At 40.6% G+C, this 17,504-nt stretch overlaps 1 protein-coding gene across 1 annotated transcript in view; it reads left to right on the forward strand.

Moving 5' to 3' along the window:
* The window catches only part of LOC133542956 (retinaldehyde-binding protein 1-like), a 17,655-nt gene extending 4,689 nt beyond the window's left edge, over positions 1-12,966 (forward strand). Inside the window, exons 5-8 of the mRNA XM_061887258.1 lie at positions 4,095-4,273; positions 12,122-12,280; positions 12,349-12,459; positions 12,529-12,966. Coding sequence (XP_061743242.1) covers positions 4,095-4,273; positions 12,122-12,280; positions 12,349-12,459; positions 12,529-12,675 — 596 coding nt within the window. The 3' untranslated portion in view covers positions 12,676-12,966. The remainder of the gene's footprint in view (positions 1-4,094; positions 4,274-12,121; positions 12,281-12,348; positions 12,460-12,528) is intronic.
* Positions 12,967-17,504: the final 4,538 nt, after the last annotated feature.

A 17,504-nucleotide genomic window follows, 5' to 3' on the forward strand; every position in this document is an offset into this window, starting at 1 on the left:
CATCCAAAATCCCCCAACAAAGTTTTTTACAGTAAAATGTAGTAAGTATACTGTGTATAAGTATGACGTTAAAGTGCATCCGGCAGTGGAGGCTCCTCTTTGGGGTCTTGAGGCACTAGGAGGTTAACCCCTTTACAACCGTTACCCCAGGTGGCCCTTGGCAAAGGCCTAGTACCTGACTGCCCCCTAGCCAGGGATACAGTGAAGACCTCAACGGCAGAGCAGGTGGAAGATGGTAGATTTAAGAACTACCACAACGGCTGCGATGGCGGAGGAAGGCTGCAGCAGAAAAGGGTCCCCAGTTGTCTTGAACTCCATGCCACTAGACCCTGACTCGATTCTGTCAAGGATCGTGTGCACCAGTCTCCCCACGTTAAACTAAGTCACGTACAGGCATCCTCCATAAAGAGATACACCCCTACCAGAAGGATCGTCATACTCGTTCGAGTGACCGCCGATGATGTATTTGTAATGTAATTACAGGCACATTACTAATAACATGCAATATTTACAGAAATGTATCAGTTTAAGCATTACTGTAACTTCTTTCCTGGAGGCGTTGATTTTACAGAGTGCATAGCAACATCGCTACTTCTGTCAACTTGTAGAGCACTTTCCGTGTTTGACACCACTAATGGCAGACTTTGTAAGAGCCTTGCAGAATTATTGCGAAATCTTACAAATAAGAACATAAAACAGTGACTTGCATTTCCCGGTCACACTGGCATGCCGACTGACGGGATGGCTGTATCTTTCAGCACTTTACCAGCGTAATCCTCACCCCTCTTAAAAAAAAGCTCCCGAGCGATGTTTTGATGAACTTATGCTGTGTTCCATTTGAGAATTAAACAGTATCAATTTGGTAGTGTATGGATTTTTAAAGTTGGCAAAATGGGTGCCACAACCTGCCATACAAGTGAGATGCGTACATTTAAACCGAGCATTAACTTTTTCCAAACTGAAAGGACTAGGGTTGTACGGTATACCGGTATTGGTATAGTACCGTGATACGAATGAATCATATTTGGTATTACACCGCCTCTAAAAAATGTAAACAAACTCCAATGGTGGATCTACACCTAACATCCACTGTAATGATACCAAGTACAGGAGCGTATTTAGTCAATACTACTATGATTACATCTATTTTTTTAGCATCACAAAATCTTTTTCATTTAAAAAAGATGTATATTATGTTTAATATCTCAGGAAATATGTCCCTAAACACATGAGGACTTTGAATATGACCAATGTATGATCCTGTAACGACTTGGTATCGGATTGATACCTAAATTTGTGGTAGCCTCCAAACAACAGAAGAATAATGTCAAACCGTGGACTTTGGGGTTTGGATTGTTTTTCCGAGGCAAAGGAAAGTTAGCGCCAGCAAGACGTGAGTGTTAGTACATATTTATCTTTAATACTATAACAAAAAAAGCAAACAAAAGGCGCGCACAATGGCGGAGAACAAACTTGACTAGAAAACAAACACTAGCACTATGGCATGACTATAGACAAAAAAACAAAACTCAACTGTGACATAAAAAAAAAAAAACTTACGTGGCATGAGCAGGAGGGAAACTATGGGCAGAGTGATTAGCAGGCATGGCATGGCATGGCATGAAGGGAGTAGAGGTAAAGTCGCCATGCTGACTTCCTAGCAACTTCCGGTTTAAATAATAGACATGATAATTGCAAACAGGTGTGAGACATGAGGACAGGGGCGTGACGTGAGGACAAGATGAAAACTAATTAGTTGGCATGGTAACAAAGCAAACAAAAAAGTGAGTGTCCAAAAAACAAGACCGAACACGACCAAAACAAAACATGATCCCATAGACGTGACAAATAAGTGATTTACATTTTAACAGAAGGCTAGATAAAACAAGTTAAAACAGAACATAACCAGATATTTACAGTAAATGAACAAGTAGATTAATAATTCATTTTTTACCACTTGTCCTTAATAATTATGACAAAATATTAGAATGGAAAATGACACAATATGTTACTGCATAGGTCAGCAGACTAATTAGGAGGCTTTGTTTGCTTACTTACTACTAAAAGACAAGTTGTCTTGTATGTTCACTATTTTATTTAAGGACAAACTTGCAATAAGAAACATATGTGTAATGTACCCTGAGATTTTTTGTTAAAATAAAGCCAAAATTGCCATTTTTGTGGTACCCTTTATTTAGAAAAGTATTGAAAAGTACCGAAAAGTATCGAAATACATTTTGGTAACAGTACCAGCATACTTGCCAACCCTCCCGGATTTTCCGGGAGACTCCCGAAATTCAGCGCCTCTCCCGGAAACCCATCCATTTTCTACCGCTTATTCCCTTTGGGGTCACGGGGGGCGCTGGTGCCTATCTCAGCTACAATCGGGCGGAAGGCGGGATTCTTCAGAAAACCTCCCAGGACAAATTTTCTCCCGAAAATCTCCCAAAATTCAGGCGTAGCTGGAGGCCACGCCCCCTCCAGCTCCATGCGGACCCGAGTGACGTGTCGACAGCCTGTTTTCACGTCCGCTTTCCCACAATATAAACAGAGTGCCTGCCCAACGACGTTATAACTGTAGAATGATAGAGGGCGAGTTCTTGGGTTTCTTATGTGGGTTTATTGTTAGGCAGTGTCATTAACGTCCTCCCAGTGCAGCAACAACACACAACAACAGCAGTCACGTTTTCATCTACCGTAAAGCAGTTCGTCTGCCGTAAACAGCAATGTTGTGACACTCTTAAAAAGGACAATACTACCATCTACTGTGCATGCATATGTGACAATAACATCTTTGGCTTTTAGAGCAGTGGTTCTCAACCTTTTTTCAGAGATGTACCCCCTGTGAACATTTTTTTAATTCCAGTACCCCTTCATCAGAGCAAAGCATTTTTGGTTGAAAAAAAAAGAGATAAAGAAGTAAAATACAGCACTATGTAATCAGTTTCTGATTTATTAAATTGTATAGCAGTGCAAATTATTGCTCCTTTGTAGTGGTGTTTCTTGAACTATTTGGAGAAAAAGATATAAAAATAACTAAAAACTTGTTGAAAAATAAATAAGTGATTCAATTATAAATAAAGATTTCTACACATACTGCAATGAGGTGGCGACTTGTCCAGGGTGTACCCTGCCTTCCGCCCGATTGTAACTGAGATAGACACCAGCGCCCCCCGCAACCCCAAAGTGAGTAAGCGGTAGGAAATGGATGGATGGATAGCTGTAAATATACTCCTCCCCTCTTAACCACGCCACCAACAACACCCCACCCCCGGAATCGGAGGTCTCAAGGTTGGCAAGTATTTACCAAAATATTGGTATCGGTACAACACTAGTACAGACACAGTTCAAGCTCCATCTTTATTTCATGGCGGGTCGCAACCATTGTTATTAGCAGCTTAAGCTAACTAGTAGCAATGTGAGCAAGGCCATGTGTCACAATGCCAGAAAAGTAGTTCCTTGAGTTAGCTCTTACAATAGCAATGCCAACATTGCTGGGTTGACATGCAGGTCACAGCATCTACTGCAGTGGTCCCCAACCACCGGGCCGCGGCCCGGTACCGGGACGTGGCCCGATTGGTACCGGTCCGCAGAATAATTTTTTATTAATTTTTCTTCAAAAAAAAAAAAATTTTTTTTTTTTTTTTTTAAATTAAATCAACATAAGAAACACAATATACACTTACAATTAGTGCACAAACCACAAAAACCTCCCTTTTTCATGACAAAAACGTCCCTTTTTCATGACAAAGAAAAAAAAAAAAAAAAAAAAAAAGGACAGCCCCCCCCCCCACCCCCACCCGGGCCGCGGGACAAATTATTAAGCGTTGACCGGTCTGCGGATACAAAAAGGTTGGGGACCACTGATCTACTGTATATAGAGCATTGTTGTTTTTAGAATGTTTTCAGAGCGCAGTGTTAGCCGTCTCTTACTAGTAGTTTTTCACTATTGAGATCACACGCAAAGATGTGTGATCTTGTCTCACAAGGGTATGGCTGAGGGGCAAAATAAAATTAAAAAAAGTGCAGTTCCCCCTTTAACCGAAACAGTGCACACACAATAAGAAGATGCAATGTTGACGTTTGTGTTTTAGGCTACGTACGCTTCAGGAAGGAGTACCCGGAGCTTTTTGAGAACTTAACCCCTGAGGCGGTCCGCAGCACCATCGAGGCGGGCTACCCCGTGGTCCTGCCAAGCAGGGACAAGTACGGCCGTGTGGTTCTGCTCTTCAATATCGAGAACTGGGACCTTGAGGAAATCACCTTTGATGAGGTAATACCACGGCCATCACAACGTAAAACCATAAAAAAATATACAAAAAAGCTAATAAACATTGTGACCATGTTCGAAGCAATGCTTAATGACCAGTTAGCTATACAGACAATACTGATGAACTGTGTTTTAAACAATTGTAATAGGCTCAAGGACAAAATGAAAAATGTTGCATGAAGACACCCTGCTCCTGTAGTTTAAGTGGCATCCGCCTTCAATCCTCACTCTAATACACACACACACATATACATACATACATACATACATACATATATACATACACACACACACACACACACACACACATATACAAACCCCGTTTTCATATGAGTTGGGAAATTGTATTAAATGTAAATATAAACGGAATACAATGATTCGCAAATCATTTTCAACCCATATTCAGTTGAATATGCTACATAGACAACATATTTGATGTTCAAACTGATAAACATTTTTTTTTTTTTGCAAATAATCATTAACTTTAGAATTTAATGCCAGCAACACGTGAAAAAGAAGTTGGGAAAGGTGGCAATAAATACTGATAAAGTTGAGGAATGCTCATCAAACACTTATTTGGAACATCCCACAGGTGTGCAGGCTAATTGGGAACAGGTGGATGCCATGATTGGGTATAAAAACAGCTTCACAAAAAACGCTCAGTCTTTCACAAGAAAGGATGGGGCGAGGTACACCCCTTTGTCCACAACTGCGTGAGCAAATAGTCAAACAGTTTAAGAAAAATGTTTCTCAAATTACATTTGCAAGAAATTTAGGGATTACAACATCTACGGTCCATAATATCATCAATAGGTTCAGAGAATCTGGAGAAATCAATCCACATAAGCGGCATGGCTGGAAACCAACATTGAATGACCGTGACCTTTGACCCCTCAGATGGCACTGTATCAAAAACTGACATCAATCTCTAAAGTATATCACCACATGGGCTCAGGAACACTTCAGAAAACCACTGTCACTAAATACACTTCGTCGCTACATCTGTAAGTGAAAGTTAAAACTCTACTATGCAAAGTGAAAGGCATTTATCAACAACATCCAGAAACGCCGCCGGCTTCTCTTAAGATGGACTGATGCAAAGTGGAAAAGTGTTCTGTGGTCTGACGAGTCCACATTTCAAATTGTTTTTGGAAATATTCGACATCATGTCATCCGGACCAGGGGGGAAGCGAACCATCCAGACTGTTATCGACGCAAAGTTCAAAAGCCAGCATCTGTGATGGTATGGAGGTGCATTAGTGCCCAAGGCATGGGTAACTTACACATCTGTGAAGGCACCATCAATGCTGAAAGGTACATACAGGTTTTGGAACAACATATGCTGCCATTTAAGCGCCGTCTTTTTCACGGACGCCCCTGCTTATTTCAGCAAGACAATGCCAAGCACGTGTTACAACAGCGTGGCTTCGGAAAAAAAAAAAAAAAAGAGTGCGGGTACTTTCCTGGCCCGCCTGCAGTCCAGATCTGTCTCCCATCGAAAATGCGTGGCGCATTATGAAGCGCAAAATACAGCTGAGACCCCGGACTGTTGAATGACTGAAGCTCGACAATAAACAAGAAAGGGAACAACAGTTAGTTTCCTCAGTTCCCAAACGTTTATTGAGTGTTGTTAAAAGAAAAGGTGATGTAACACAGTGGTGAACATGCCCTTTCCCAACTACTTTGGCACATGTTGCTCCCATGAAATTCAATCAATCAATCAATGTTTATTTATATAGCCCCAAATCACAAATGTCTCAAAGGACTGCACAAATCATTACGACTACAACATCCTCGGAAGAACCCACAAAAGGGCAAGGAAAACTCACACCCAGTGGGCAGGGAGAATTCACATTCAGTGGGACGCCAGCGACAATGCTGACTATGAGAAACCTTGGAGAGGACCTCAGATGTGGGCAACCCCCCCCCCTCTAGGGGACCGAAAGCAATGGATGTCGAGCGGGTCCAACATGATACTGTGAAAGTTCAATCCATAGTGGCTCCAAGACAGCAGCGAGAGTCCCGTCCACAGGAAACCATCTGAAGCGGATCAGCAGCGTAGAGATGTCCCCAACCGATACAGGCGAGCGGTCCATCCTGGGTCCCGACGAGCGGTCCATCCTGGGTCTCGACTCTGGACAGTCAGTACTTCATCCATGGTCATCGGACCGGACCCCCTCCACAAGGGAGGGGGGGACATAGGAGAAAGAAAAGAAGCGGCAGATCAACTGGTCTAAAAAGGAGGTCTATTTAAAGGCTAGAGTATACAAATGAGTTTTAAGATGAGACTTAAATGCTTCTACTGAGGTAGCATCTCGAACTGTTACCGGGAGGGCATTCCAGAGTACTGGAGCCCGAACGGAAAACGCTCTATAGCCCGCAGACTTTTTTTGAGCTCTAGGAATCACTAATAAGCCGGAGTCTTTTGAACGCAGATTTCTTGCCGGGACATACGGTACAATACAATCGGCAAGATAGGCTGGAGCTAGACCGTGTAGTATTTTATACGTAAGTAGTAAAACCTTAAAGTCACATCTTAAGTGCACAGGAAGCCAGTGCAGGTGAGCCAGTACAGGCGTAATATGATCAAACTTTCTTGTTCTTGTCAAAAGTCTAGCAGCCGCATTTTGTACCAACTGTAATCTTTTAATGCTAGACATGGGGAGACCCGAAAATAATACGTTACAGTAATCGAGACGAGACGTAACAAACGCATGGATAATGATCTCGGCGTCTTTAGTGGACAAAATGGAGCGAATTTTAGCGATATTACGGAGATGAAAGAAGGCCGTTTTAGTAACGCTTTTAATGTGTGACTCAAAGGAGAGAGTTGGGTCGAAGATAATACCCAGATTTTTTACAGAGTCACCTTGTTTTATTATTTGGTTGTCAAATGTTAAAGTTGTATTATTAAATAGAGGTCGGTGTCTGGCAGGACCGATAATCAGCATTTCCGTTTTTTTGGCATTAAGTTGCAAAAAGTTAGCGGACATCCATTGTTTAATTTCATTAAGACACGCTTCCAACTGACTACAGTCCGGCATGTTGGTCAGCTTTAGGGGCATGTAAAGTTGGGTGTCATCAGCATAACAGTGAAAGCTAATACCGTATTTGCGTATGACGTCACCTAGCGGCAGCATGTAGATGCTGAAGAGTACAGGGCCAAGGACCGAACCCTGGGGAACTCCACACGCTACCTTAACATAGTCCGAGGTCACACTGTTATAGGAGACGCACTGCATCCTATCAGTAAGATAAGAGTTAAACCATGACAGGGCTGAGTCTGACATACCAATTCGTATTTTGATACGCTCTAATAAAATATTATGATCGACGGTATCGAAAGCAGCGCTAAGATCGAGGAGCAGCAACATAGATGACGCATCAGAGTCCATCGTTAGCAATAGATCATTAGTCAATTTAGCGAGGGCTGTCTCAGTCGAGTGATTTGCCCTGAAACCGGATTGAAAGGTTTCACATAGATTGTTAAACACTAAGTGCTCATTTAGCTGCTCTGCAACAATTTTTTCGAGGATTTTCGAAATAAAGGGAAGGTGAGACACCGGTCGGTAGTTTACCATGAGGTCAGGATCGAGGTTAGGTCTTTTAAGGAGAGGATGAATAACCGCTTTTTTGAATGCAACGGGAACAGTGCCCGAGGAAAGTGATAAGTTTATAATATTTAGCACTGATGGACCTAATAATACAAAAAGCTCCTTGATAAGTTTCCCAGGAAGTGGGTCAAGTAAACATGTTGTTTGTTTTATTCCATTTACACGTTGTAACAATCCTTCTAATGTTATTTCATCAAAACGAGAGAAACTATTTTGGATATTTGCAGTATCCGCCGTATATACAATCGTATCAGTGTTACTATAACCCCGTTGTAGCTGGGACGCATTGTCTTTAATCTCCTTTCTAATAAGTTCAATTTTCTTATTAAAGAACTTCATAAAGTCATCTGCCGAATGGGTGGAGCTACTGGAAGGAGTCCCTTGTTGGGTTAGCGATGCTACTGTACTAAACAAAAATTTTGGATCGTTTTTATTAATGCGGATGAGATTTGAGTAATAATTAGTTTTAGCTAAGGTAAGCATGCGTTTATAAGTTATTAAACTATCACTCCATGCTTGATGGTGCACCTCAAGTTTAGTCGTGCGCCATTTGCGTTCCAGCTTTCTACATAATAATTTCTGAGCTCTAGTTTCTTCAGTAAACCATGGCGTACGCCTTTTTGGAGCCTTTTTTAACTTCAGCGGTGCTATACTATCAATGGTTTCGCGCAGGGCGTTGTTAAAGTTGTTAGTGAGGTTATCAATAGAGCCCACATACTTTGGGAACGGTGCCATTACCGAGGGCAGTAGGTCCGCAAGAGTCGTCGTTGTGGCAGCATTAATGTTGCGGCTGCTATAGCAGTTATTATTCTTATTAGCTTGCCGAACATGAGTCTGAACTTCGAATTTTATAAGGTAATGATCGGACATTACTTTAGTATACGGGAGTATCATAACTTTGGAGACGGTGATACCTCTGACAAGCACTAGGTCTATCGTATTACCGCTGCGATGCGTCGGTTCATTTATTATTTGTGTAAGACCACAGCTATCAATTATAGTCTGGAGCGCCACGCACGGTGGGTCCAATGGGGTATTCATATGGATATTAAAGTCCCCCATTATAATTATATTATCGGCGTGCGTCACTAGATCAGCAACAAACTCTGAGAATTCACTAATAAAGTCCGAATAGGGCCCTGGGGGGCGGTAGATAACGGCCAGGCACAGAGGCAGAGGTGTGGCAGACTTCATAGAAAGCACCTCAAACGATTTATATTTATTATTTAAGTTAGGACTAAAGTTAAAGTTTTCGTTGTATATTAGTGCGACACCCCCTCCCCTTTTGAGGTGACGGGCAATATGCGCATTCGTATAGTTAGGAGGGGATGCCTCATTTATCGCAAAAAAGTCGTCTGGTTTAAGCCAGGTTTCGCTAAGACCGATGACGTTAAGGTTGTTGTCTCTAATGACCTCATTGACTAATAAGGTTTTGGGAGACAAAGATCTGATGTTTAGAAAGCCCATATTATAGGTAGTGGGCTGTTTTAAGGAGTTGTTGATGAAATTATCCGTCGTAGCAATATTAATAATGTTGCGTTTATTATGCGCAGTGTACTTAAAATAATTACGACCATATCTAGGAATTGATATGACGGGAATTTTCAGATTGTCTACTTGGCGCTGCGATAAACTGAACGCATCATAATTTGCCACCTCAGTAGAACGCATGTCTAACTCTGACGTAGTCATAGACACAGTAGAAAAAACATTTTGTGAGTTGTGTATTATTCTACGAAAATTGCTATGTGTACAGGGATCATCCAGCCTGGCGCTGGCTAGTTCTAACTTAACTTAAATTCTAAGTTACGGTAATTATTTGCAAAAAAAAAAAAAAGTTTTCGAGTTTGAACATCAAATATGTTGTCTTTGTAGTCCATTCAATTGAATATGGATTGAAAAGGATTTGCAAATCATTGTATTTTGTTTATATTTACATGTAAGACAATTTCATAACTCATATGGAAACGGGGTTTGTGTGTATATATACATAGATATTGTCAAGATGGGGGGGGGGGGTCGCAGCTTGCAGCAGGGTCGTTCTCCCAGGAAGGCAGACGGACTACTCGGGACATGGCTTGCAGGTGAAAACATGATTTGAATTTGACTAAAAAAGTACAAACAAAAAGCGCTCACAGCGGCGGCACAACTTGACTATAGGGAACAACACTAACACTTTAACGTAAACTATGAACATAAAACAAACAACACTTACTTTGGCTTGAAGAGAGCAGCATGAACTTTGGCATGAACAGAGCATGAAAAGAACAATGACGCCAGTCTGACTGACCGACAAAATACTGCCTCTGATTAGTGCTCGGGAAGCAGGTGAGTGGGCGGGCACTATTCAGAGACAGGTGAACACAATAAGTAACCATGGCGACAAAACAAGGGAGTGAAAAAACAGGAAGCAATGGAGTCTTAAACAAAACAGAACATAACTAAACAAAACATGATCACAAGACATGACATATATATATATATATATATATATATATATATATATATATATATATATATACATCAGTGACGTGTGGTGAACTAAACACCAGGTGAGGCATGCATACTTTTTTTTCTTCTTTTTTTCTTTTTACTTAAATTCATATGTGCAGCTTTAGTCATTGTTGATTTAGGATGCACATTAGAGTTACAAGAAAACGTTATCATAATGATATTAGGATATGATAAATGGTTCCAAAAAGTATTTAATAAAATTGTTATTAAATACTTTTTGGTCCCATTTGCTTTTAACAAAATAAATCAAGTATTGTGAGTGTATCTTACCTTTCTGTATTTGTATCTGAAGCGGCAATAGCTATCCTCCATGAAAACATACTTTGTGTTTTGAAACAGCTCATGGTTAAACCACCTGGTGGCAGGTGAGGCACTGCCTCACTTGCCTCCCCTGACAGCACGTCACTGATACACACACACACACATATATATATATATATATATATATATATATATATATATATACACACACGCACCGTATTTCCTTGAATTGCCGCAGGGCATATAGTTTGCGCCTGCCTTGAATTACTGCCGGGTCAAACTCGCTTCCCGAAATAATTAGCGCATGCTTAGTTTTACCGCCTGGTCAAACTTGTGACATCACAAGTGACACTTGCTCTGTCGTCATTTTCAAAATGAAGGAGACTGATTTCAATTGCGGTAATTTGAAATTGCATAAAGGGAAGAAGATTAAGGATTAAGGATTTAAGGTCCAAGCTTACATCACACTCAAATTTTTACTGCATACCTTTGGTAAGTGCCGGAGTGAGAAGAGGTTTTAAAATAATTAGCGCATGCTTACTTTTACCACATGCCTTTGGTAAGCGCAGAAGTGAGAAGAGGTTTTAAATTAGTTAGCGCCCCGGCGGCAATTCAAGGAAATACAATATGTATATATATGTATATATATATATATATATATATATATATATATATATATATATATATATATATATATATATATATATATATATATATATATATATGTATATATATATATATATGTATATATATATATATATATATATATATATATATATATATATATATATACATATATATATATATGTTTTAAACATCCCCCACATACTTGACCTTTCAGTATACGGCCCTTGGGTGGAAAACAAAAAATACACTTAAAATATAAACAAAATGTGGCTTGTTAATTATCAAATAAAATAATTCTAACAAATGAATTATTTGGAAAATTACAACCATAATAAACCGAATATGTAAGTAAGTATATTTTTTTTCATACAGGAAGAATTTTTGACACACCAGTTTATTTGTACTATTGATATTTTAATCCTATTCTCACATGAGGGAAATATACACAGTAAAAATATTAGAAAACGGAGCAAAAAAATGGGTATGTAATGAGAAACAGCTGAAATGTTCTAACTTATAATTATTAATAATATACTTAGTTACCAATAAAAGAAAGCTAATACAATATCTGCTTTAGCATGTTTTTATATAAAAATATCAATATGGCTACCGCATTCATTGATTTTTCAGTATGTGGCCCTTGGTGGGAAAAATTTGGACGGCCCTGATCTAAAGTACAAAAAGTATTGATATTTTGGTTCGAGGATCGATATTAGAGCATACAAATCTGGTATCACTAATATTTTAGTATCGATCCGCACATCTGGAGTGAGACCCTGACAGCATCTGCCCCCCCCCCCCCCAAAATGTCTGATTATCCCCAACGATGTGTCAGATCCTGAGAGCCTACTGCGTGATCCTGGAGAAGCTGCTTGAGAATGAGGAGACTCAGATCAACGGCTTTGTCCTGATCGAGAACTTCAAGGGCTTCACCATGCAGCACGCCTCAGGGATTAAACCGGCCGAGCTCAAGAAGATGGTGGACATGCTTCAGGTCGGACATAACACAGAAAAGTACCCATTACTTTTTTAAATTTGATTCAAGAACATTTTTGCCTGCAGGATTCCTTCCCGGCCCGTTTCAAGGCGGTCCACGTGACTCACCAGCCTTGGTACTTCACCACCACCTACAACGTGGTCAAGCCTTTCATGAAGAGCAAGCTGCTTGAACGGGTATGAAGGGAACTAATCCCCACCCCCAAACCCAGTCCTAACGGCGCTAACGGGTACCTTGGTCCTCAGGTGTTTGTTCACGGGGAGGAGCTGGACAACTACTGGAAAGAGTTTGACGCCGACATCCTGCCCGCGAATTTCGATGGGAACGCTTCCGAGGCTGATTGCCGAGCCATCGCCACCCTGCTCTTTGGCTCTGAGGACACGGCTCTCTGAACCGGGACCTGGTTTGAAGCTACAGCGCCACCTTTTTAAAAAAGAAGTGTCTAGATTTAGGATGGTTCACATATATGGATACTTAGATAATACAGAACGACTTGTTTGTGTACAGTTGAAGAGTTTAGGCAGAAGGAGTTGGTTTTGCCGTAGAAATTACATTTAAAGCTTGTGCCTGCAGTTCTGACCCATGATTGACGATGTTTGAATTGGAATGGTTCCATTTTAGGATTTTTATGACGAGTAACATGAGGAGAGTTGTGACGTGATTATGAATAAACTTGCAATGTATTGAACAAAAGGAGATTGTCTTTGTCTTACTGTACATTCTTAGGATCATAGAGGCCTATCGAAACTCACTACTACCGACCACGCAGACTGATAATTTATATATCAATGATGAAATATTAACATTGCAACACATGCCAATTTAGTTTACTAAATTGCAATTTTAAATTTCCAGCGGAGTTTATTGTTGAAAACGTCACGTGATGTCACGGACTGTCAGGAAATATTAGCGCAGCACTACTTGCAGCTAAAAGTCGTCTCTTTTCATCGCGCAATTAAACGGTATTCTGGACATCTGTGTTGCTGAATCTTTTGCACTTTATTCAATTAATAATGGAGAAGTCAAAATAGAAAGATGGGGGTGGGAAGCTTTAGCCTTTAGCCACACAAACACACGGTGATTCCTTGTTTAAAGGGGAACATTATCACCAGACCTATGTAAGCGTCAATATATACCTTGATGGTGCAGAAAAAAGACCATATCTTTTTTTAACCGATTCCCGAACTCTAAATGGGTGAATATTGGCGAATTAAACGCCTTTCAGTTTATCGCTCTTTTTGCCATGACGTCAGAACGTGACGTCACCGAGGTAATACAGCCGCCATTTTAATTTCCTCGAACACATTTCAAACACCGGGTCTCAGCTCTGTTATTTTCCGTTTTTTCGACTATTTTTTGGAACCTTGGAGACATCATGCCTCGTCGGTGTGTTGTCGGAGGGTGTAACAACACTAACAGGGAGGGATTCAAGTTGCACCACTGGCCCGAAGATGCCAAAGTGGACATTTTACCGGCGATGACAGACATGGCACAGAGATGTATGGATAACCTGCAGATGCCTTTGCAACGATAAAGTCAACTAAATCACAAAGGTGAGTTTTGTTGATGTTATTGACTTATGTGCTAATCAGACATATTTGGTCGCGGCAAGACTGCCAGCTAATCGATGCTAACATGCTATGCTAATCGATGCTAACATGCTATTTACCGGCGATGACAGACATGGCACAGAGATGTATGGATAATCTGCAGATGCATTTGCAACTATATTACGTTTCCTTCCACCCACATTTAATGCAAAAAAAACACTTACCAATTAAAAGGATTTAAGTTGCTCCAGTGTCACAAGATGCCAAAGTCCTGATCGTTTACCGGCAATGCTAACGCAGCTATTCGGCCATGCTATGGCTATGAATAGCGTCAATAGCTATTCGCTCAATGGCTTCAGTTTCTTCTTCAATACTTTCATACTCCAACCATCCGTTTCAATACATGCGTAATCAGTTGAATCGCTTAAGCCGTTGAAATCCGAGTCTGAATCCGAGCTAATGTCGCTATATCTTGCTGTGCTATTCGCCATTGTTTGTTTGTATTGGCAGCACTGTATGACGTCACAGGAAAATGAATAGTGTCTTGGCAGAGAGCGAAAAAAAGGCACGTTAAAGCTTTTTTTTAAGGGATATTCCGGGACCGGTAAAATTTTGAAAAAAATTTCAAAAAATACAACAAGCCACTGGGAACTGATCTTTATTGTTTTTAACCCTTTTGAAATTGTGATAATGTTCCCCTTTAAAATTCCCGGAGGAGAAGCTTTACTATGGATCAGAGCGGTCAAGCGAACATGGTTCCCGACCACTTGTCAACTGGCAGGTTTCGGTGAGAAAATTGTGTTAAAAAGTCGCCTCTTACCGGACATCTGTGGAGTTTGCGCCGTCCTTGTGTCTGCCGTGACTTCCCTCAGACACTGGCCTCAAGACACCCGTGGACACACCCCTCCGACTATCAGGTACTACATAGTCTCACCAAAACACTATCAACACAATAGAAAGATAAGGGATTACCCCAGAATTATCCTAGTAAATGTGTCTAAAAACATCTGAATCCGTCCCAATGCAATCGCCTTTTTTTTTTCTAGTCCTTCACTATCAATATTATCATCCACAAATCTTTCATCCTTGCTCAAATTAATGGGGAAATTGTCGCTTTGTCGGTCCGAATAGCTCTTGCTGCTGGAGGCTCCCATTATAAACAATGTGAGGACCTCTCACATGGGTGACGTCATCGTCTGCTACTTCCAGTAAAGGCAAGGCTTTTTTATCAGCACCAAAAGTTGCGAACTTTATCGTGGATGTTCTCTACTAAATCCTTTCAGCAAAAACATGGCAATATCGCCAAATGATCAAGTATGACACATAGAATGGACCTGTTATCCCCGTTTAAATAAGAAAATCTCATTTCAGTAGGCCTTTAACATTGTAATTAGGAGTGTCTCCATCTGATATCAGCCAAAAAAAAAACAAATATCACTTTATATCAGCTTGCATCTAATCTGGGCTGGTATATCTCGGTTGGTAGAGCAACCGTGCCAGCAACTTGAGGGGTTCCAGGTTCGATCCTTGCTTCCGCCATCCTAGTCACTGCCGTTGTGTCCTTGGGCAAGACACTTTACCCACCTGCTCCCAGTGCCACCCACGCTGGTTTAAAAGTAACGTAGATATTGGGTTTCACTATGTACAGTAAAAGCGCTTTGAGTCACCAGAGAAAAGCGCTATATAAATATAATTCACTTCTAAATGTCTTCTTCTTCACATCTACATGTCCTCCAATTAACACACAAGTTTGGTCTTTTTTTGTATTTTAGTTAAATCATCTACAATCCCCAAAACCAGTGAATTTGGCACTTTGTGAAATGGTAAATAAAAACAGAATAAAATGATTTGCAAATCCTTTTCAACCTATATTCAATTGAATAGACTGCAAAGACAAGATATTTAACGTTCGAACTGAAAAACGTTATTTTTTGCAAATATTAGCTCAGTTGGAATGTGATGCCTGAAACATGTTTCAAAAAAGCTGGCACAAGTGGTAAAAAAAACTGAGAAAGTTGAGGTGTGCTCATTAAACGCTTTTTTGGAACAGGCTAAGTGGGAACAGGTGGGTGCCAAGATGGGGTATAAAAGCAGCTTCCATGAAATGCTCAGTCATTCACAAACAAAGATGGGTCGAGGGTCACCACTTTGTGAACAAATGCGTGAACAAATTGTCGAAGAGTTCCAAGAAAAACATTTCTCATCCAGCTATTGCAAGGGATTTAGAGATTTCACCATCTATGGTCTGTAATATCATCAAAAGGTTCAGAGAATCTGGAGAAATCAATGCTCATGAGCGATGATATTACAGACATTCGATCCTTCAGGTGGTACTGCATCAAAAAGCCACAGCAGCTTGTAAAGGATATCACCATATGGGCTCAGGAACACTTCAGGAAACCTCTGTCAGTAACTACAGTTCCTCGCTACGTCTGGAAAACAGTGTTGGATGAATCCTTCGTCAGAAGAAAAGGAGCAAGTCGAGAAGGCAGTCCGTGGGCAGGCAAGCGGTCGGGGGCTGGAGAGAAGCAACGGGGTCTGTGTCCAAGCAGGGGTCGAGGAATGGGGGAGGCAGTCCGGAATCCAGAGGGAAGTCGAGGCACACAGCTCGATCACGGGAAACAGGGGAAGCACTACTGGAAACACAAAGGACATAAGACACAGGAACAGGGAAGGCACAAAGAGAGTGCAAGGGGAGGGAAGCCAGAGACGGGATGCTTACTGCAAGAGTGAACTACGTTCCGGCACTGGACTTTATGCTGCCTGCCCTCATCAGAACCATTGACAATTGTCTGCAGCCTTGCAGGGCGTGTCCGCGATGCGTGCAGAGCGAGCAGGGGTGTGTCCCGGCGCACTTCTGGTGGAGGTGCCAGCAGATGACATGCTGGATTGTGCACGTGCCTTGACAAAAATTCAAGCAACAGAGCTGCCAGGTTGTTGTTTTTTTACCGTAAAATCTTGTTTTAATGTTTTTTTAGTTTGTTTTTTAATGTTTTAGTGTCTGACTGTATATGAAAATAAAACGTACCAAAGTTGATTTTACGGTCAAATCTATTGTCAATTTTAGTCTACAATTTGATTGATAATTTGTTTTGAAATCATAAGTCAAGCTGATATTTTTTTATGTAATGTATTTTTTATCTTTTTTTTTTTTTTTAACAAAAAATAAAAAATTGGAATACATTAATATTGTATTTAGATTGTGATAGTATTGAATTTAAAAATATATATGCAATTGCCTCCAGTACATGATTTTTAATGTCAAAAGGAAAAGAACAAATATGTTTAGTAAGAAAAGATTAAGCATGTTATCAACAAATATTATTTAAAATAATGTGGCGGCCAGATTTGGCCCCCGGGCCTTGAGTTCGATACCTGTGTTGTAGGGTGTCTCCAGCTAAATTACAGATAGTTAATAGTAATGTGTACACTCTCAGTTACATTAACATTGGTATTATACATGTGGGCCCATAGATATGTCGTAAAATGTTGCTTTAATGTAGCAAGCTACTTTTGCCGTGTAGCTTGCTACAATTCTCTGGGGATAGCTTCCCCTGTAGTTTAGCTACATTTAATCGAGAGTAACTTGTTAAAAAGTTAAAGTACCACTGATAGTCACACACACACTAGGTGTGGTGAAATTACCCTATGCATTTGACCCAACCCCATGT

The sequence above is a fragment of the Nerophis ophidion genome, linkage group LG25, assembly GCF_033978795.1.
Source record: "Nerophis ophidion isolate RoL-2023_Sa linkage group LG25, RoL_Noph_v1.0, whole genome shotgun sequence".
Lineage (NCBI taxonomy): Eukaryota > Metazoa > Chordata > Actinopteri > Syngnathiformes > Syngnathidae > Nerophis > Nerophis ophidion.